Raw genomic sequence first — 21742 nt, forward strand, 5'->3', positions numbered from 1 at the left:
TGAGGATCCCCTTCCCAACTCCGGCGGCAGGCTGAGCCCTGCCTCCCGCGATGTCCTGGCTTCACCTGTCTGTTCCTGCCTCTCCTTTCCTGATTCAACCACTCGGCGCCAGGACTTCTATGGGACCGGAAGTCAGCGTTTCCCTGAGACCAGACTACAGGCTATTTCTAGCTGATTGATGAGGGATCAACATTTTCTGGCCGCGACTGCTGAGACTCAGAGCATTTGCTCAGGGCGACACCTAGTGGCTTTAAAAGCATAATTTTAAGGCGTAGAGGCCCTTTTTTAGTTTTTAAATATGTATTTTTATTGTAGTTTAGTTTTAAAATATGTATTTTTATTGTATTTTTTCAATTGCAAAACTATCCCATGAGGATTAGAAAACCTCAAAGGATATTGAGTAATAATAGCCTTGGTGATAAGATTTGTTTTTTCGAGATTTCCCTCACAACTTTCCTGGGGCGCTCTTCCCACTTAGTGGGGAGTCTGCTTCTCCCTCTGCCTCTGCCCCTGCTTGTGCTCTCTTTCTCTCTTAAATAAATAAATAAAATCTTTAAAAAATAAATTAATTAATTAAAATTAAAATACGGATCAAAGGTTTGAGTTCTATAGAAATAAACGCTCACATTTAAAGCAATGATTGTTAAAGATTTATGAAACATTAATTATACCTGCATGTGTATTCTATGTCCAGCAGCAGGCGTAATTGTTTAATAAATAACAACAAAGCCCCAAAATACTTACGAATTGAAGACATGTCAAAAATCTCAAAACAGAAAAAGACTTTCATGATTATTAATATATTCTTAGAAAGCAATGTTTTTGGGGAGTATGAGCACTTCCTAAAATTATCCTTCCATTTTGATTAACATGGCTAAACTTTAATTCCTTGGATTGTCAATGTTTGGGGTTATTTATGCAATTATCCCAAAAGCTAGTGGCTTAAGACAACAATAACCATTTATTATATTTCATGATTCTGTGCATTAATGGGGCTCAGCTGGATGATTCTTCTGCTCCATGTGTTATCAGCCGGGGCTGCTGTTGGCTGGGTTAGAACACCAGCACACCTAGCTTTGTTCATTTATAGGTGTGTTCCTGGTGGTCTTTGGCTGTATGGTGTTGACTGCACAAAACATTTATGGATATGGTTTAAATTATTCATTTCTACTAGCATTTAAGAACTACCATTTGTCAAATTTTGATGTAGTATCAAAGAAAACTGATTACACACAATTATCTGAAAAGGTTATTAAAATACTCCATTCTTTTTCAATTACATATCCATACGAGGCTGGATTTTTTTTCATATACTTCAGCCAACAAAACATCACAGCAGATTGCCAGCAGAAGCAGATATAATAATCCAGCTGTCTTCTTTTTTTATTTTTTTATTTTTATTTTTTTAAAGATTTATTTATTTATTTGACAGAGAGAGACACAGTGAGAGAGGGAACACAAGCAGGGGGAGTGGGAGAGGGAGAAGCAGGCTCTCCGCTGAGCAGAGAGCCCGATGCAGGGCTCGATCCCAGGACCCCGGGATCATGACCTGAGCCGAAGGCAGGCACTTAACGACTGAGCCACCCAGGCGCCCCTCCAGCTGTCTTCTAATAAGCCAGACATTGAAGAGATTTTCAAATATGTAAAACAATGCCACTCTTCTCACTATTTTTTTTGTTTTGTGATATATAGTTAACCTTTTTTAAAATGTGTTATTTATTATCAATTTCTTGATTTTGATAAATCACTGTAATGAAGTAAGATGGAGGAGGGTGATGGGAACATGGGATCTCTCTGCATTATTTAACTTCTTATAGTCTATAATTACTTCAAAATAAAAAGTTTAAAAATATGTTACTTATGTTGACATTTAATAAATATATTGTTCTTTTTAAACAATTAATAAGTATCTTAACTATTTCTCAGTTTCAATTTCTAATACAGTAAACATCAACAGATATAACCCATATAAGGAAAAGCTCTTTGGGACCTTCAATAATTTTTAACAGTGTAAAAGGATCCTGTGATCAAAAACTTTGAGAATCGCTGCGATGTAGGTAACGGAGGAAGTGGAGAGAATGAGAAATAATATGGCTTAGACTAGGGAAGAGTAAGAAGAAGTTCCATTCTGGATGTGTTTTGAAGGCAAAGTCAACAAGATTTGTGGATGGATTGGTTGTGGGAAATGAGAAAAAGAAGTTTTTGGGGTTTTGTGTGGGTTTTTTTTTGTTTTTTTTTTTTTGCTTGTTTTGCATAAGGAAACTGGTAGGATGAAACTGACATATAATCAGATCATAAGAGGAAAAGATTTTGGGGGGAATATAGGAGCTTATTTTGTAAATGTTAAGTTTTGAATGTCCATTAAAGCTCCAAGTGAAGTAGGTATGTTTCATTTCTCTCCATCAGTCTGTTAATACTACTTGTGGGTATTTGGCAGTTTCCTCATCTTAAATCTAAATTGTTAGGTTTCTGAATTGGCCTCTCATACTTACAGTTAAACCAGTGCAAAAAGTGCTTAGAGTCTTACCAAATAATCACCCTTCACTATTGCAGGGTAAACCAGTTAGCTCAGCAGGACTCAAGCCTGGCTGTATATTAGAATCACCCGGGGGAGCATTTTAAACATTCGATAGCATGGCCTCAAGAGGTTTTGATTTAGTCCATCTGGAGTGAGGCCACAGGCAGCCTATGTTTTAAAAGCTCCCCAGAGGGTGCCTGGGTCGTTCAGCTGGTTTAGCGACTGCCTTCAGCTCAGGTCATGATCCTGGAGTCCTGGGATTGACTCCCAAATCAGACTCCCCGCTCGGCAGGGAGTCTGCTTCTCCCTCTGACCCTCCCCCCGCCTCATGCTCTCTCTGTCTCATTCTTTCTCTCTCAAATAAATAAATAAAATCTTTAAAAAAATAAAATGAAATCTCCCCAGATGATTTTAATTAGCAGTTTAAGGCCACATCACTGGATTAGAGGTATGATTTTGCTATTTCTTCCTTGCACAATTTTAAAATTCCTTTTAAATTAAAACTCCCTTGAAACAACTCCCTACTAATTCACTATGCTAATGGAGAAAGGAAATCTTTTCTGAGCCTTGAGTGTGCGCATAGGACTTGCCCACTGCGGGACACAGAGCCAGAAAGCTGTAAGACAGCAAACAGTGAGTGCCCCTGAAGAAGGCAAGATGCTTCCCAGAAAACTGGTTAGAATGAGCAGAACAGCCTGATATGAATCTGTGATTGTGCTATCTACACTCAAGAAAGGACCTCCGGGTTTAGCAATCAACCCACAGAGCTCCACTACAACCAACCGGTTCTGGATCGACAAGCCAAGGACTTGTTTCAACTACTGATCACTTGTGAAGCTTTGTGACTTTTGCTTTGATAAGCCTCACCCTTGCCTTTGTTTGGAGAGAGATGGTCTTTGTGGGCCATTGCCCAGATGTGAGTAAATCCCCAAAGCTCTATCTCACTGACACTGAGTTATCCTTTTGTTTGTTTTATGAGTTATTCCTTTGAAGCCTCAGAATATTTGCTTACCTTTAATCACAATGACGTGGGGAATGTCATGAAATGGCATGAAAATAACAAGCACTTTATTTGTTGAATTTGAGCCATTTGCACAAGATATGTCAGACAGATATAAACATGAATTCAGGGGCGCTTGGGTGGCTCAGTGGTTTAAGCGTCTGCCTTCAGCTTGGGTCATGATCTCAAGGTCCTGGGATCGAGCCCCATGTCGAGCTCTGCAGGGAGTCTGCTTCTCTCCCTCTGCCCCTCCCCACTGCTGGTGCTCTCTCTCTCTCTCAAATAAATAAATAGAATCTTAAAAAAAACATAAATTCACTAGTATATTTGATCTCTTAGTTACTAATTCAGGCAAGATAAACACATGGGTCATATGTATTCACTAAAATATCTTAACTCTTCTCTGGATTGTACTCACCGAAGGAAATCCAGACTTTTCTAGAGTAGTAGAATAAGAAAATAAAACATTTTCCAAGAAGCAAGTTGTGTTCGTTTTCTATGCTGTGGAGCAAATGACCACAAACTTAGTGGCTTAGAACAACATACCTTTATTATCTAATAGTTTTTGTGGGCCAGGAGTCTGGGCATGGCTTTACTACATCCTCAGCTCAAGGTCTCACACACCTGCAGTCAAGGTGTTGGCCAGGCTGCATTTCCATCTGGAGGCTCAATTACATCTGGAATAATCTGCTTCCAAGCTAAATCAGGTTGTTTGCAAAATGTGTTTCCTTACAGCTGTATGATTGAAGACCCTGGCTTTGTGTAGCTACCCATTGGAAGCCATCTGTAAATCCTACAAGCCACCCAAAGTTCCTTGCCACATGGGTTCCTTCAACATCACCTGTTGCTTCGTCAAGCCAGCTAGGAGCATCTTTTGCTCCAGTCTACTAACAAACATTTTTATATAATGTAATGTAATCACAAGATTAACACCCACCACTTTTGCCAAATTCTGTTGGTTAGAAGCAAGTCACAGGTCCTGCCTGCATTCACGGGGAGGCATCACACAAAGGCAAGAACACCAGGAGGCAGGAAATCATTGAGGGCAGGAGGCACTTTAGAGATTGTTTGCCACAGAAGAAAAAGGGCTCACTCAATGTCAAACCAAACAGATGATGTAGTCCTGGCAAAACTGGAAAGAACACTGGCTGGAGCAGGGATCACGGGTCCTGGTCCTGGCCGTGTCCTTAACTAGATCATTTACGCAGCTAGCTTTCTGGACCTCAACTTCCTTACTTTAAAAATAAAATGAGGTGGGAAGACTCCAAGTCAGAAAGGTAGATTAAAATAGCACAGAAATACCAACATTCACCCTTAGCAAAAATTACAGATGATTACACTCAGAGCTTGTGAGTTCATGGATGTGCTCAGTCCTAAAAAGCAAGCTGCCATTAAAATGTTCACACCCGTGTCAACTTGACCATGGATGCCCAGATTTTTGGTTAGATGTTATTTCTGAGTACACCCAATGAGGTTAACATTTGAATTGGTAGACTGAGTAAAGCAGATTGCCCTCCCTAATGTGGGTGGGCCTCATCCTATTCCCTGTAGGCCTGGATAGAATAGAAGGCTGAGTAAAAAAGAATTCTCTCTCTCTGCTTGACTTTCTTCGTTGAGCTGAGACCTCTGTCTTCTCCTGCCTTTGGATTCAAGCTCAGACTGTACTTAAACCATTGGCCCTCCTGGTACTTAGGCCTACAGACTTGGATTGGGACCACACCACGATCAGCTCTCCTGGGTCTCCATCTTGCTGACTGCACGTGTTGGGATTTCTCAGCCTCCATAATCATGTGAGCCAATTCCTTATAGGAAATCTTCTTATAGACTGTTACGGTACTCTGTGACAAAGTAATCCATTCCTGGGATTTTATCTTAAGACAATGTATAATTCCAAAGACTTTTGTAAAACAAGCTATATGTACAAAGTTATTAACCATGGTGTTATTGATAATAATGAAAAACTAAAAACAATGCACATGTTTCACCCCTGGAGAGTGGCTGAACAAATTACAGTGCGTCCAATTGAAAGAAAATTATGCAGCCATTAAACTAATAATCATGAGGACTATGTAGCAACACAGGAAAGTATTTACAAGTAGATGTGATTTTATTTCTTAAAAAAGCAGAACATTAAATTATATAAAAACTATAGTTATAACAAGAAAAAGTAAATAATGAAAAGAATCCATGTTTGGGTCATGGGATTGCACAATTTTTCATAACTTTCCTTTATCAATAAGATTTTTTAAAAACAATAATTAAGGGGCGCCTGGGTGGCTCAGTCATTAAGTGTCTGCCTTCAGCTCAGGTCATGATCCCAGGGTCCTGGGATCAAGCCCCGCATCGGGCTCCCTGCTTAGCGGGAAGCCTGCTTCTCCCTCTCCTACTCCCCTTGCTTGTGTTCCCTCTCTTGCTGTCTCTGTCAAATAAATAAAATCTTAAAAAAAAAAACACAATAATTAAAATGTATAAAATGAAAACAATGAGGGGATTGAATTATCAGTGGTTCTTAACTGGGGTAGACTTGAGAATTTAAAATATTTATACCTGGGTCTTACCCTGTGAAACTTCTGAGATGGGGATGGGGTACCTACATATTTAAACACACACACACACACACACACACACACACACACACCCAAAGAGCTGATTCTGACGCACACTGGTAGGCAATTTCTCAGCCTAAAATTCCACAAACCTCTGGAGAATAAGGGAGCTATTCCAGGGACAAGCTCAGTCTTGGCTATGAGGCACCGCGGGAGCCGGACACCAGGCTGCTCTTAGGGTGTGCCGGGCTTGCTGCAGCCACTGTCGTTAGTGTTTGTGGCCTGGGGGCAATCTGAGGCATCGCCCTCTGTGCAGGATTGCTCCACAAGGCGGAAGGCCTCCAGGAACTCATTGATGTCGATGTGGCCATCCTTGTTGAAGTCAATGCTCCGGGCAAGGTCACAGATGCAGTCATCTGTGATGTCAATGTTCATATGAGAGCTGAACAGCTTCCAAGTCTGCCTGAACTCGTCCAGTGAGATGAACCCTTAGCAGAGGGAGGAATTCATGTCAGTGAGTCAGTCTAATTTTCAATGTTCACTTCCTCTGACATTCTTGCAGGGACACCTGTTCCTTACTGTTGAACAGACAAAGATACCCAAGGCCTTGTATCTAGTTTAAACTCCCAAGGGGGTGGCACAAAACCAATGGATCACCAGTGGTTCTCAACTCGGAGCAGTTTTGCTTCCCTTCTTCTGGAGACATTTTTGATTGTCATGACCGGGGTGGTGGTGAGTGTTACTCGTATCTAGTACATAAATGCCAGGGATGCTGCTAAATATCCTACAATACATAGGATGGACCCCAAAACAAAGAAATATTCAGGCCAACATGTCAATAGTGACACTCCTGAGAAACCACACATTAAGTCATCCCAAACATATAATTTATTTTGCTTATTAAAAGCCTTTGGACCCATACACCTATGGTCAATTGATTTTTTTTTTTTTACAAGGGTTCCAAGACCATTCAATGGGGAAAGAATTGTGTTTTCAACATATGGTAGTAGACAACTGCATATCCTCATGTAAAAGAATGAAGCTAAACCCCCTACCTTGCACTACCAACAAAAACTGACTCAAAATGAATCAAAGGCCTATTGGAAGAGCTAAAAGTATAAAACTCTTAGAAAAAAAACATAGATGTAAATCTCTGTGACCTTGGATTATGTCATGGTTTCTTAGATATGACACCAAAAACACGAACAACAAAAAAGATAAATTGGACTTTTTTTTTTAATTAAAAAACTTTGTGCATCAAAGGAAACTACCAAGAAAGTGAAAAGACAATCTATAAAGTTGGAGAAAATATTTGCAAATCATATATCTGATCATGGCATAGTATCTAGAACATATAAAGAACTCTCATAACTCAACAACAAAAAGATGAATAACTCAATTAAAAGATGGGCAAAGGATCTGAATCGACATTTCTCCAGAGAATATATAAAAATTTCCAATAAGCACATGAAAAGATGCTCAATATCATTGGTTATTAAGGAAAAGCAAATCAAAACCATGAGATACTGCACACCCAGCAGGAATGGCTATAAAACAGGGTGGGGGTTGCGAGTGTTGGTGATGATAGGAGGATAAGGAGAAACTGGAGCCCTCAAACCTTGTCAATAGGAGTCTGAAATGGTATAGCCACTGTAGAAAACAGTTTGGCAGTTCCTCAAAAAGCAAAACATAGTTTTATGATATGATTCAGCAATTGCACTCCTAGGAATACATCCAAGAGAATAAAAAAACATATGTTCACATAAAAAGTTGTACACAAATGTTCACAGCGTCATTATGCATAAAAGCCAAAAAGTGGAAACCATCTAAATGTCTATCAACTGATGAATGGATAAACAAAATGTGGTATATATATCCATACAATGGAATATTAGCCAGCTATAAAGAGGAATAAAGAACTAATACATGCTACAACATGGATGAACTGTGAATACATTACACAAAGTAAAAGAAGCCAGACACCAAAGGCCATAATATTGTAGGATTCCATTTATACAAAATGTCCAGACTAGGCAAATCCTTAGAGACAGAAAGCAGACTAATGGGTGTCAGGGGCTGATGGAGAAGGGACAGGGATAGAGAGTGACTGCTGATGGGTCTGGGTTTCTTTTTAGGGTGATGAAATGTTCTATAATTGGATAGTAGTGATGCTTACACAACCTTGTGAATATACTAAGAACCAGTGAACTGAATGTTTTAAGTGAATAAATTATACGGTATGTGAATTATACCTAAAAATAGGTGGGAAGAGAGTAGTAACATTGAAAAAGGTCTTTGGACCATTGGGGGAACTGGGTGAGAGCATCCAAGACATCCCTGTACATTTTTTGGTATGTCCTGTAAATCTGTAATTATTCCAAAATAAGGAGTTTAAAAAAGAATACTTCGGGAGTGAGATTGTAAAATTCTTTCTGCTCTAGGCACTCCTCATTACTTTATGGCTATTTTTGATACAACTATAAGGGACACCACATCTTCTAATCACAGTTTTTTCTATGAGAAGTTCTCATCCAGTTTGTCTGCATTCTCTGCCCTACCCCTCTTCTATATGGATTGCTCGTAGTGCCCAAATACTTTTCTAGTTTCTGCCATTTATTTATAAGCATAAGCATTATTTACTTTGCTCCCGAAGTGCCCGAGTTGAGAGCTAAATGATCAGGAAGGAGACTGAAGGGTGGGAGGTAAAGTACGTATTTTGCGTCAGAAGTGATAGGCTAGTGAGTGTCTTTACCTGAATGATCACTGTCTATGATCCTAAAGATGGTCTCCAGGTTGGATCGGTTCCGATACAGTGTTTCCAGCAAACTTGACTGTATGTTCTGCAAAAGAAAATACATGTTCTTTCTATATCTTATGTTTAGGCTTGCCCTAATATATAATTAACCCACAATCGACCCTGACAATAAGATACGGTTGAAACAGACTGAAGAGATTTTATTCCCAACCCCTTCAGCCTACCAAATAATCTAAGGGTTTAAGAAGTACTTATAGACCATGATGAAAATGTTCTAAAACGGACCCTGGTAATGGCTGTACGTATCTGTGAATATATGAAAAACCGCTGAATTGTACAGTTTGAATGGATGAATTGTATGGCACGTGAATTATATTGAAATAAAGCCATTTTAAAAAGTACCTAGCCCAAGGCCTCACATACATTATACATTCATTAAGTATTTACTGAATAAATCCTTTTTTTTTTTTTTTTTTTTTAGTGAGGAAAGCAGGATGGTGCCAGGGAAGTCAGACAGACCTGGGTTTGAGTCCCAGTTCTACAATCTAGAAGCTCGGTGAGCAGTGCCTCGTAGGTATAATGGTGCTGATAATACCATACTCTTGGGGTAGGTATTTTGAGGATAAATTGAGGCAACATATGTAAGTCACTTAACACAAAACCTGACATATAAAAACTCAACAAGTAGTTCCCTTTTCTCATCTATCGTCTTTTCTGGGTTCTCAATATCTGACTGTTTCTGATTCAAAGTTCTCCATCGGGAGCTTCATGGGCCCCAGTATGGCTTCATCCAGCATCTTCACACCATTACCTCATGGCTCAATTGTTCTTTGGCCAAGCCCTCCAGCCAGGACTTGTACTCCAACGTGTTATCCATAGAACTGCTCACCAGCTGTGGCCTCAGCATCCGCCAGGGGAGTCCTAGACGCAGGACAGACTCCACGGCTTCTGCCCAGTCACTAAGGGAGATGAAACCTACAGCAACGAGAGGATTTGTTGACTTGTCACTTATAAGTCCAGTGTCCTGCCCCGCAGTGCAGACTTTTTTGTCCCAACATACTTCTTGCTGTCTGCAGGTAATAGAAATAATGGGCACTGTCACTATTTTTGTGGGTCCAGGTAGAGTTTGCTGGAAACTGGGGTTGCAAGATAAAATACAGGATGCCCAATTAAATAAGAATTTCAGAAAGACCACAAAGTATATGGCCCAAATATTGCATGGGACATAATTATATTTTAAAATTATTTGTTGTCTATCTATAATTCAAATTTAATTAGGCATCTTGTTTGTTTTTTAAGATTTTATTTATTTATTTGACAGAGACACAGCAAGAGAGGGAACACAAGCAGGGGGAGTGGGAGAGGGAGAAGCAGGCTCTCCGTGGAGCAGGGAGCCTGATGCAGGGCTCGATCCCAGGACCCCGGGATCATGACCTGAGCCGAAGGCAGACGCTTAACGACTGAGCCACCCAGGCGCCCCTAGGCATCCTGTTTTTGTTAAACATCCTGTTTTTGCTAAATCTGGCAACACTATTGAAAAGTCACATAATGCTCCTGTAAAGGATATCCTAAAACTATATGTATGTATCTATATATATATAGATATATGTATATATCTCTCTCTATATAGCATTAGTTGTTGATACGTATATGAACAGATATTGCTGTGAATTTATGATTGTTACTGCTATTTTCTAATAGGGCTATATATATGTGGTCAATGTCTATTAGACATTCTATTGAGTTGAACAAAGACAAAATTTCTAGCTTTGATTATAGAACACAGAATAGATATGTACACACTAAGCAAAAACAAGAAGCCAAATCATTGATCTTTTGCTAATTTTGGATATATGCTTGTAACCTCCCCCACTAGTTGCTTTTTGCTTAGTTCTGGCCTTGTCACCATCCCTTTCACTCCATTTCTTTTCACCATCTCCGTCTATATTTATCTAAATTCACATTCTGTTAAAAGCTTGGAATTTTAGGGGCGCCTGAGTGGCTCAGTCGGTTAAGTGTATGCCTTCAGCTCAGGTCATGATCCTGGTGTCCTGGGATGGAGCCCCGCATCGGGCTCCCTGCTCCGTGGAAAGCCTGCTTCTCCCTCTGCCCTTCACCCTGCTTGTGCTCTCTCCCACTTTCTCTCTTTCTCTCAAATAAATAAATAAAATCTTTAAAAAATAAATAAAAGTTTGGAATTTTTAAATTTAGAAAAGATAACTGGAGCATTAAGTTGAATAAAATGAAGAAAGTAGTCAAAGATGTCCTTTGGTCATTAGTTCAACAAATATTGGTTTGATAACTTCTGCGACACAGTTTTTCTTGGCCAGCTTCCTTTTAGGAATATTTTACTTGCTTGGTCTCACCGGTTCTTTTTGTTTTTGTTTTTCTTTTTTAAAAAATATTTTATTTATTTATTTGACAGAGAGAGGCACAGCGAGAGAGGGAACACAAGCAGGGGGAGTGGGAGAGGGAGAAGCAGGCTTCCCGCCGAGCAGCGAGCCCGATGTGGGGCTCGATCCCAGGACCCTGGGATCATGACCTGAGCCGAAGGCAGACGCTTAACGACTGAGCCACCCAGGCACCCCATGGTCTCACCGGTCTTATCTGCATCATGCTTCTTAAATTCACCAAGAAGATGGGAGGAATGAGCAAATAACTTTTCCCGCAGAGATCTCAGAGCTGACTCCTCTACTCTGCTAATCCTGGGACAGGAGATGAAAATAAACATTTTTAAGAAGTTAACATAGAGGAAATAGCCATGGGTTTGTTTTTCTTACCACACTCCTCTCTCTCTCTTAACATCTCAACCTCCCTAGAGCTCAGTTTGGGGGAGGAGAGCTCAGTTTTTGAAGGAAAACCTCCATCTCCTATTTCTCCCACTTCTCCCTGCTGGGTACAAATAGGACCTGCCCCTGTCCTTCCCAGTGCCGGATAGTGGTTACAGAAAAGTTCTGGAAAAAGACCACCTTTATGGTAAAGTTATCCTACTGTACTGCACCTCAATTTCCCCATCTGCAAAAGAGGGATAAAAATGGTACCTACCAAGAAAAAAAAAAAAAAAAAAGGAAAGAAAGAAAGAAACATGGTACCTACCTCATAGGATTATTGTGAAGATTAAAAAAGTAAATTCATATAAAGCACTTAGAAGAAAGCCCAGCACATTGAAAGCACTCAGTAAATAGTATCTGTTATCCTACTCATATGCTTTCCTTATAATTTATTATTATGTTAAATACGCACAAGGCAAGATTTATGAATAATGAAATAACACTAATTTAGTTTTTTCATTCTTATTGGATCAAAAGAGTAATGCTGGGCACAGCACTAGGCCCAAAGTAAGTGTTCAAATATGCGGAGTTGAATGAATAAAAAGATAAAAAGGGATAAAGGTAAAGAAAAAAAGAGATAAAGGTAAATCTATACTTTGTCCTGCCTCATTGAGGAACCAGCCATTCTATAAGTGATGACCAGATAACCTATCTTTTCCCACACTAACAGTTCCACACACACATGTGCACACACATACACAGAGTTTCAATCATGTTTGATGAAAATCTTCCTTGCAGTTTAAGGTATTTAGCGTAATAGTCCTTAAGTGGGCTCCATAGACCTCCTAGGAGAGTGTGAACTGCCTAAAACTCATCCTTAAATGTATGGATATGTGAGTGTATTTGCTTTTTCTGGAGGGAGTTCATTGTTTCATCAAAGGTTAAAAGAAGTATGGGACTCCCTGGGGCACCTGGGTGGCTCAGTCGGTTAAGCGTCCAACCCTTGCTTTTGGCTCAGGTCATGATCTCAGGGTTGTGTGATCGAGCCCCACATCAGTCTCTGCACTCAACGGGGAGTCTGCTAGAGATTCTCTTCCTCTCCCTCTGCCCCTCCCCTGCTTGTGCATGCTCTCTCTCCAATAAAAAAATAAGCAAATCTTAAAAAAAAAAAAAGAAGTATGGGACTCCCTCTCCCCGCCAAAGTTTACAAACCATTGGTTTGGCAAAGCATTTAAACTATCTTCTGTTATGTTGTCATCATCCATCATTATCATGCAGGGATGTAGTATGGTGATGCTCTCAGGAGCTGTCTAGATGTACAAGGCTCTCTGTTTCTACATCAAGCAGCAAATGGTGAACACCAACTAAATGCAGGGCTCTCCATGGATTATCTCAGTCCTCCAACACCCACTGAGGTAGGTCCGATTATTATGCCCATTACAAAGTAACTAATCCAAGGTCAGATAGCTAATAAGGGGTGGGACCAGCAGTCAATCTTGACAGGTGAATTCTAGGCAAGCTAACCTATTATTGTGAGGTGTGGATGTGAACCAAAAGTAAATGGATGCCGAATGAGGCCTCTTCTAAGAAAAACATGATCTTGAGTTTATGGACACTGAGCCATCAGTTATGGATGGTCAGGCACATTTCCCCCTTACTTCTGCTCCAGGGAGTTGAAGTTGTTGGACAAGTGATTTCTGGGAAAATTAGGTGATGTTTACTTGCTTTCATACAATCAATGAATATTTCAAAGAGCTCTTACAACACCTAAATCCCATGGAATCGGGCATTCCAGTTGCCCGGGGCCCCCCTCTGAGACTGTGGTGGTGAGGCTGCGGTGAGCCTAGGGCGGCTGAGCTTTGGTCAAGCTCCCCTGGTTGATGCCTCTGCACAGTGGGTTTGACTATCACTTAATGAGTTTAAATTCTCATATGAAACTTCTTCTTGAGTGATGCCGGCCTTGATTTTTTAATAACTTGAGGGTTTAATAACTCTTGATAGTTAATAACTCAAGAGTGATTTAAAATAAGGCACTTTTATAGCACTCACACAAGGCAGATGTTAAATATTAATGTGTTCTCTTTCCACTGGGTTTATGTTAACTTTGTTTTGATTTCTAATTAGTCCATCTGATAATTAAAGAAGCTTGCTCAGTAGCACTAAAACCGCATCTGTTAGCAGCTTATGTACTCTGAGACCATCTTCTTGGTGGGAGGCAGTACTGCAAGTCTGTGAAGGGTGTGATTTCTGAGATAAGACTGCTTGGCTCAAGGCTTGCCTTCACCGTGTGTTAGCTGTGGGACCATGAGCCAGCTGATTTAACCTGTGTTCCTTGATGATCTCCTCTATAAAACTGAAATTCGTATGTATTTCATAAGTTCATTGTGAGACAATACATATAAATTCTTTATAATAGCACTTAGTGGGTGGTAAGCTCTCAGCTAAGGTTAGAACTCAGAATCATCTCAACAGAAGCCATGTAAGTAATAATACACACTTCCTTCCCAGGAAGAAAAGGGCACCGTCAACAAATGTGTGGACTGAAACCCATCTGTCAAAACCCTAGAAAACAAAGAAACTTTGTCTGTGGCTTATGGGGCAAAACAAACTCTTTAAGGATGAGAGAAAATGTAAGAGTGACCCTGGAAAGACGCAGTGGCCTGGTATATGGACTTTACCCAAGATGCTCCCATTGAGAATAACTTCTGGAGGAAGCAAATTTGTTGCTTCCATTAATGGTGGGTAGGTACAGATCTTAAAGTGTATGGAGGAGAAGAAAGAGGACCCTACATTCTCCTATTGTAGACCTTATTGCTGACATCGCTAAATTTTGTTGTTGTCGTTTTTGTTGTTTTAAGTAGGCTCCATGCCCAGCGTGGAGCCCAATGTGGGGCTTGAACTCACAACTCTGAGAGCAAGACCTGAGCTGAGGTCGAGTCGGACGCTTAACCGACTGAGCCACCCAGGTGCCCCACACATTATGAATTCTCACTTAGAATTTGGATAAATGTAATGATGCTGGACATTTCAAAGTTTCTACAAACACCATAATTCTGTTTTTCTGAAAATCGTTCATTAAAAAGTCTTGCCTTTGCCTCATAGTCAGCATGTGGGTTGCCTTGTTAGCTTGATACTGCACGATGTATGGAGTCAGGGCCGGCCCCAGCTTGACGTAGGCACCTCTGTTACTGCCAACTTCATAGTAGTTGGAGGCAGAAAAGATGGTTAACACCTACATCAGAACAGAGAGAGAAAGGCATTCAGGTTCACTGAAGAACTCAAGAACTCTTCACCCTCCTCGACCCCACCCATGGATCTTTTCAATTTTTAAAGTCATCAATGCTAGTAAGGCAGGAGTTGTGATTCAAGCAGTAACAACTTGAATTCTGATGGGACATCCATAACATGATATCTTTTTTTTTTTTAAGATTTTATTTATTTATTTATTTATTTATTTATTTATTTATTTATTTATCTGAGAGAGAGTGAGCGCGAGAGGGAGAACACCAGTGGGGAGGGGCAGAGGCAGAGGGAGAAGCAGACTCCCTGCTGAGCCGGGAGGACAGGAGCCTGGAGCCCAGGACTCCCAGGATCACGACTTGAGCTGAAGGCAGACGCTCAACCGACTGAGCCACCTGGGCGTCCCACAACACGATTTCTTCACATTTTTATCTCAAGGACAACAGCAGGGGTCAGACAAAACACTTCATTTGGTTCAACTTAGAGGCAAGCTGGATCAGATAAGTTGGGAAGGCCATTATAATCGGCACACCAGTTGTGAAAGCTGGTGTGAGGCCTCACTGCGGAGCTTCCCACAGAGAACTGTGTCTTCTAAGATGTTCTGTGAAAAAAGTTTCCACACTGTCGGTACATCGGGAAATGGTAGACACTGCATCTCTTCTTGGAGATTTACAAGGAATACAGGAAACTAAAGGTCTCGGAAGTCCTGCAGTAGACAAACTTGTATTAACCAAACGTTTCTTAGATTAGTTGATCTCACTTTTTGTTCCCCCCGCATGGAAACCTGTTATTCTCCTGAAGGGTTAGTTTTCCTGGCAATACTCTCATCCTAGCGGCACTGGGCTAGACAAACGTTGTAGGATTAAGATGTGCAAAGATGAGTCAGGACATTAAATATGCTCCTGAGAAGACAAACAATCCTGAATCCCTGCTGGGGCGCAGTGCAGAAATCCTGTCACCCCGTAGTGATGTGACTTAAGGAGTGAAAATGTGGCTGGGAAAACCCCAGGCCATATTTCTGTCCTCAAGATGGGACAATATCTGCCCCTCTGTTCTCCTCTCAGGGCACTGCTGAGTGGTGGCAGCAATCAAATTTTGAGCTTTAAAGAGGCTGTGAAGGGCGCCTGGGTGGCTCATTTGGTTAAGCGTCTGCATTCGGCTCAGGTCATGATCCCAGGGTCCTGGGATTAAGCCCCTCGACAGGTTCCCTGCTCAGTGGGGAGCCTGCTTCTCCCTCTGCCCCTCCCCCACTCACGTGCATGCTCACGCGCACTCTCTCTTTCAAATAAGTAAAAATAAAATCTTTAAAAATAAAATACATTAACATACTTAATCTCAGGAAACCCTCAACAACTGAGGGTTCCTGGAGTGGAGGGAAGTGGGAGGGATGGGGTGGCTGGGTGATGGACATGGGGGAGGGTATGTGCTATGGTGAGCGCTATGAATTGTGTAAGACTGATGAATCACAGACCTGTACCCCTGAAACAAATAATACATTATATGTTAATTTAAAAAATGTGAAAAAAAGAATAGAAAAATAAAATTTAATATTTTTATTCTTTAAAAAAAATAAAATAACATACTTTGAAAACATTTGCCATAAATAAATAAATAAATAGGCTGTGAAAGTCAAGGATCAGTGACTGTAAAGGACCTAGCTGCCTTGAGCAAGTAGAACAAACACAAGGCACAGCTGACCGTGAGCAAACAAGCGCCTGAGCTCGTCCAGGCTGGGAGGAGTGGTCTGGACCACCCCCGCGCCACTGTGGCCCGGCGCCCACCTTGCGGCTGTGGCAGAACTCGTAGCCCTCAGGTTTGCACTCATGGGAGCGGATCAGGAACTGCAGGTTGTATTTCTGTAGCAACTGTTCTGTCACATTAGGTCCAAAATAACAGCCTCCTCCTCGAACGGTGTTAGCCTTGCAACCCTCCTGGGCCATGGGATCACTCCACAGGATATCGACCACCTGGAGAGACCAAGAGATGGTTTCTTTCCTAAAATCTAGACAGAGATGCAGAGTCATTCCTATGAAAAGAAGAAGAGAAGGAGGAGGAGTAAATAGCAGAGGAGGAGAGGAAGAAGAGCATACAAGTATTTGCATAAGTGAATAATTTTCCATGTGATCAATATTTGACATATGCTTTTATATTTTTAAAAGATTTTATTTATTTATTTGACGGAGAGACAGGGAGAGCGCAAGCTGGCGGAGAGGCAGAGGGAGAGGGAGAAGCAGGCTCCCCACTGAGCAGGGAGCCTGACTCAGGGCTTGATCCCAGGACCCCGGGATCATGACCTGAGCTGAAGGCACTTAACCGACTGAGCCACTCAGGTGCCCTGACATATGCTTATATTTTGAAACCCTGAGGTTCCAGAATTTTTTATTACTCACAGAAGGAGCATGTGTATATGTGCATATTGTTTGACAAGCATGTTACCCACTTTGTTGGAAATAAATCTTATATGAAAGCTCAACATGTAAACCAGATAAAAAGGGAGCTGCTCTGGGAGAAATCTTCAGTTAGCCCCAGTGCTCCAGGCTCCTGGACATTTGCCCCAAAGAGAAGGCAGAAGTTGTGGGACTGGCAACATGATCTCTCATGCAGTGTTCACAACACCCGGGCTGTGGTCCTGGGAAAGTGCAATCAAATGTTTCAGTTCTTCAAGTAATTTCAGCATTTTTAAAAGAATTTGCAGAAGAGCTGAACAACTTTTCCAGCAATTCAGGTTCTACCCTTTTATTACTACTCAGGAAAACACTGATGGACAATCTTCTATAATTTACATGAAATAATCAGGTGTATTTTGGTTGTTGACACCCAATACTTTCTAAACGTACTTTTGAGGGGGAAAAGTGCATTTGATTTGTAAATATTGGAACACTATTATTGAGTCATGTTTTGCAAAAGGAGAGATTTGCATTTATTTTAAAATTTCCACTCTACATTGATGCTGAAGCCCAGGATCGATAGCTCAGGGAGAATGTAACGCAAACCCAACATCTCTCTCTCTGAGGTGTCTAGCCTCAGAGTCAGCTGCGACTCCTTTTTCTCAGCACCCTCCATCCAATCAATCCTCAAGTTCTGCTAATTTTAGCTCTTAGCTAATTCTGCATTCTCTCCTTTTCTTTATTGGATAAACCATAAAAAACTGCCAGGGTTATAGTCAGAAATGGCTGAACACCAGCAAGTTCCCATAGTGCTACTAACTCCGCGGCGCAAGCTCACCACGTGGATCTCCCGCACGGATTACAAGCGCCCCTGCCACAGCCTTGTCCTGGCGGAATGTGCGCACCGGGCGGCTGCCAGGGTCCTATCTAGGCGAACACTGTGAATGCCTACCCTGTATTCATTCTCCTTCTTCCTTCCTGCTACCAGAACTCTGATGGGGAGTTTGGGGTGGCAATGGGCATCGCTGAACGCTTGCTTTCCCAGTCTCCCTCGCAGCGAGGGGCGGCTCTATGACACACTTCGGGAGATTCTGGAAAAGCCTTTAGTTGCCTAATAACAGAGGCCCATAGAAGCTGCTGACCTAACCCACTTGGCCTTGAGCAACATAGTCATCTTTCTGACACATTAAAAACAAAACATCACGGAATAGCATCCAGTAAGTCCTGGCTTACCATCCCACCCCAATGAGGCTAGGTCACTAAACCAAGTTTACTCAGGCAACAGAGCCCACCGGCCACAGCCGACCGACCTCTACGAAACTCTAAAATATGTGAGTTATTAGGCAAATACTAATATCCTTCTGGGCTGTTCTAACCCCAGGGGGAGAGGGAAAAGGGGTGGGAAAAAATCCCCTGAATTCACAGGGAGAGAAGAGATTCGTTCTGGGTAAAAGCCCCTCCCGAAGACAGCCGAATGCCAGGGAGCAGCCCCTGGCCACCCCCACCTGCTTCCACTCCTCCGGGGTGGGCTCGGGCGGCTCGTCGGCGTCCGAGTCGGCTTCTGGCGTGACGAGCAGCGGCTCCCCCTGCGCCCGGCTCCCCGGGAAGCCTGCCTGCTGCCGGCCCCTGTCCAGCTCCAGGTCCCCGGAGCGCCGCACCCGCCGGGCCAGCTCCTCGGCGTCGGCCGGGCGGCTGCAGGGGATGCTGGAGGAGCGGCCGGCGCGCGGCGCCCCGCAGGAGCCCAGGCGCAGGGGCGAAGAGGGGAGAGAGCGGCTCTGGGGCAGAAACCACGGGGTGGGTCGCCCCGCGCAGCTCGGCGGGGTGGCCTTCTCCTGCGTCGTCGCCGGTTTCCCGTTCTCCTTCCTCGTTTTGCGCCTCAGGGTGGAGACGATCTAAAAACGGCCAGAGAAGACACAGATGGCGGCATGAAACCCGAGGTGGTTTCTTGAGTAGCCCCTCTAGGTCAGCGCGCTCACTAGCGCTGCTCCTGCCCCCCGCGCAGGAGGAGCACAGGGCCGGCGAGGAAGCCTCTAGAAACGGTCAGGGCAGTTGGATACTGCTGTGATATTCAAGCACGTGATCCGTGGGCTTAAATTTTTTTGTTTGTATTTCATTTTTCTTGTACTTCATATATGTTATATTTTACAAAAGTTCTGATGTGTGACAAACTGGACATTTATAAAACCTGGTCCTCTGCCACAGGTAATTGGAGAAATCCTAAGCAAAGCCACTGTTTCCTCTAGGAGCCTAGTGAATTGTAGACAAGGATGGGAAAGGGCACGTCTCAGGAAGGTGAGCCTGTATGGACTTTCCTGTTGTTCAACCGGGTGCTAAAACAAAGGGGAAGAAATGCAGCTTGTGGTTAAACTATGTTGGAATAGGAAACACTCGTTGCTTTGCCGTGGGAGAGGCAGGACTTCGTGGCATCTCACAGGAAGTGCTATTTTACCTGTTGAGGAAGGGGAAGAGCACCTCTTTTCAGCCTGGACCTAACTGGAAAGGGAATCTTTTGGCCAAAGAGACTGAGTATGGTCCCTGTCACTGACTCAGAGGCATCATGGTACTGGGACCAGGCTGACGATAGTCACAAGCTGGAAGAATTCTGATCATGGGAAAGAGAGGGGTCAGACCACAGAGCACAGCTGTGGCACCCAGCCCCCATTCCTGGCGTGCCTGAGTGCCACAGTGGAAACCGAGGCACACAACATTGGAAGGGTATCAACGACAGAGGTCTGACGCACAGCGGGAACTCTCTGCAAGCGCATAATCAAAGAATGAGAAGAAGAATCGATTTCTGCAAATCGATGTAAGGACTGTGATCCAAGGAAGCCATGTCTTGGTGTGGACTGGCTTAGGGCAAGGACAAAGGACACTCAGAGAGGGTCAGCAGAACCTGAATGATGTTTCAAGAGGAATCCAGATTGAATAGAACAGAACAGAGGTGTTCTCTAACTTTGGACAAGCTCCAATGACTTCCTAGGCAGCTTAGCCCGGGGCATAGAGGGTGAAAGGCCACCAAACGTGAATGGAGTGGTAACCCCCTCCTTCTCTCCTTGTTGCAACTCAGAGTGAGGGCCGGACCAGGTAACTGGTAACCTTTCCATGCTCAGGTAACTTTATTTTAAGGATGTTATTATCTGCCCTCAAGAGACATCCCTAACTTTGATTTTTAAGGAGAATAACAGCGTTAATATGTATTGCGCCCTTTGTAAATAGGTGTTATGCTGGGCACTTAACATGAATTCATTGATACCCTCAGGCCACCGCTATGAGACTGCATCCTCATTTATGGTTTTACACGAATTCATTGATTAGCCCTCACACCCTGTGAGATAGCATCCTCATTTATAGTACAGATGAGAAACGTGAGGCACAGAGTTACTAGAACATTACCAGGACTGAATCCAGATATCTGACTCCGGGGCTCCTACTCTTGTGTTTCCCTCCCAAGTGGTCCCAGGACTTGGTACAGATGGCTACATCACCCCTCCCCAGAGCTTTGCAAACCAACTATTGGGAAGTTAGCTTTTTGCTAAGCTACGGAAGATAAACTGTTCTTTAGCATTCTTTCCCAAAGTCCCTACTTCTCCTGTATATATTAAATGTGATTCTTCCCATGATTCTTCCCATTAAATATGAATCTGCTTTATCGTGACTTGCTGTCTCTACCTCCAGACATAGATACAGCAAAACAGAATATTTGAATTAAAAAAAAAGTGAGGTGCCAGACATCATGCAGAATTGACAAAAGAAATACTAGAGCTAGTTTTAGGTCCCTTTGGGCCCCTCCTCCTCCATTAAGAACATGAAGGGGTTAAGATTATGGAGAAGCAGAGAGGGGATTTATAATGAGGATTTTTGGAGGAAGCTGTTGAAAATGTTGCAGGTGCCCCCCCTTCCACCTCTGCTAAGGAGTTATCCTTTTCCCTTTCCAACACTGAGTTTGTGGGTGCAGGGACACATATCTCGTCTTTCAGTCACCAGACCACAAGGGGCCAGAGCCAGACCTTGATATATAGGACTTGAATCCAGAAACCTTGGACTGGATGCAATTATGGGATGAGACCTGAGTGTAGACTCCATTGCGGAGGGGATAAGCATGGTTCTACATGTGGCAAGCAGGATGTGCATAGAAATTTGGGGAGCAACAGGGACAGATCAAGGCAGAGTGTGGCTACCCAACATCTGTCTACTCTTCCTCCTTAGAAATAGAAACCCAGATTCTTACAGATACCACCTGGAATGAAGAATACACTTTCCAATCTGCCTTTCAGCTAAATGTTAACATGTGACAACATTCTGAACAGAAATAGGAACAAAAATTTTGTGTACACCTGAGTGTCCTTAAAGGGAAGAAACATGCCTTTCTTCTACACTGCTAGAACATGGTCGTGACGGTTTGGGCTCAGGTAGCCATGCTGGGTCATGATGCAGCATGGGGGAGCAACAAGAAAGTAGGAAACTCGGTCCCTAGTGACTTCGAGGTGTTACTCCCCCAGCCCTGGACTGTTGGCTTCCAGTGCTT

The 21742-nt window shown here is 42.7% G+C and overlaps 1 protein-coding gene across 1 annotated transcript in view; it reads right to left on the reverse strand.

Moving 5' to 3' along the window:
* Positions 1–6021: 6021 nt before the first annotated feature.
* PPEF2 (protein phosphatase with EF-hand domain 2) overlaps positions 6022–21742 on the reverse strand; it is a 32421-nt gene continuing 16700 nt past the window's right edge. The window contains exons 11-17 of the mRNA XM_032400553.1: positions 18723–19109; positions 16612–16797; positions 14680–14822; positions 11418–11524; positions 9631–9794; positions 8817–8904; positions 6022–6552 (exon numbers count right to left, since the gene is read on the reverse strand). Coding sequence (XP_032256444.1) covers positions 6299–6552; positions 8817–8904; positions 9631–9794; positions 11418–11524; positions 14680–14822; positions 16612–16797; positions 18723–19109 — 1329 coding nt within the window. The 3' untranslated portion in view covers positions 6022–6298. The remainder of the gene's footprint in view (positions 6553–8816; positions 8905–9630; positions 9795–11417; positions 11525–14679; positions 14823–16611; positions 16798–18722; positions 19110–21742) is intronic.

The sequence above is a fragment of the Phoca vitulina genome, unplaced genomic scaffold, assembly GCF_004348235.1.
Source record: "Phoca vitulina isolate PV1807 unplaced genomic scaffold, GSC_HSeal_1.0 scaffold3, whole genome shotgun sequence".
In the NCBI taxonomy this organism is placed as follows: Eukaryota; Metazoa; Chordata; class Mammalia; order Carnivora; family Phocidae; genus Phoca; species Phoca vitulina.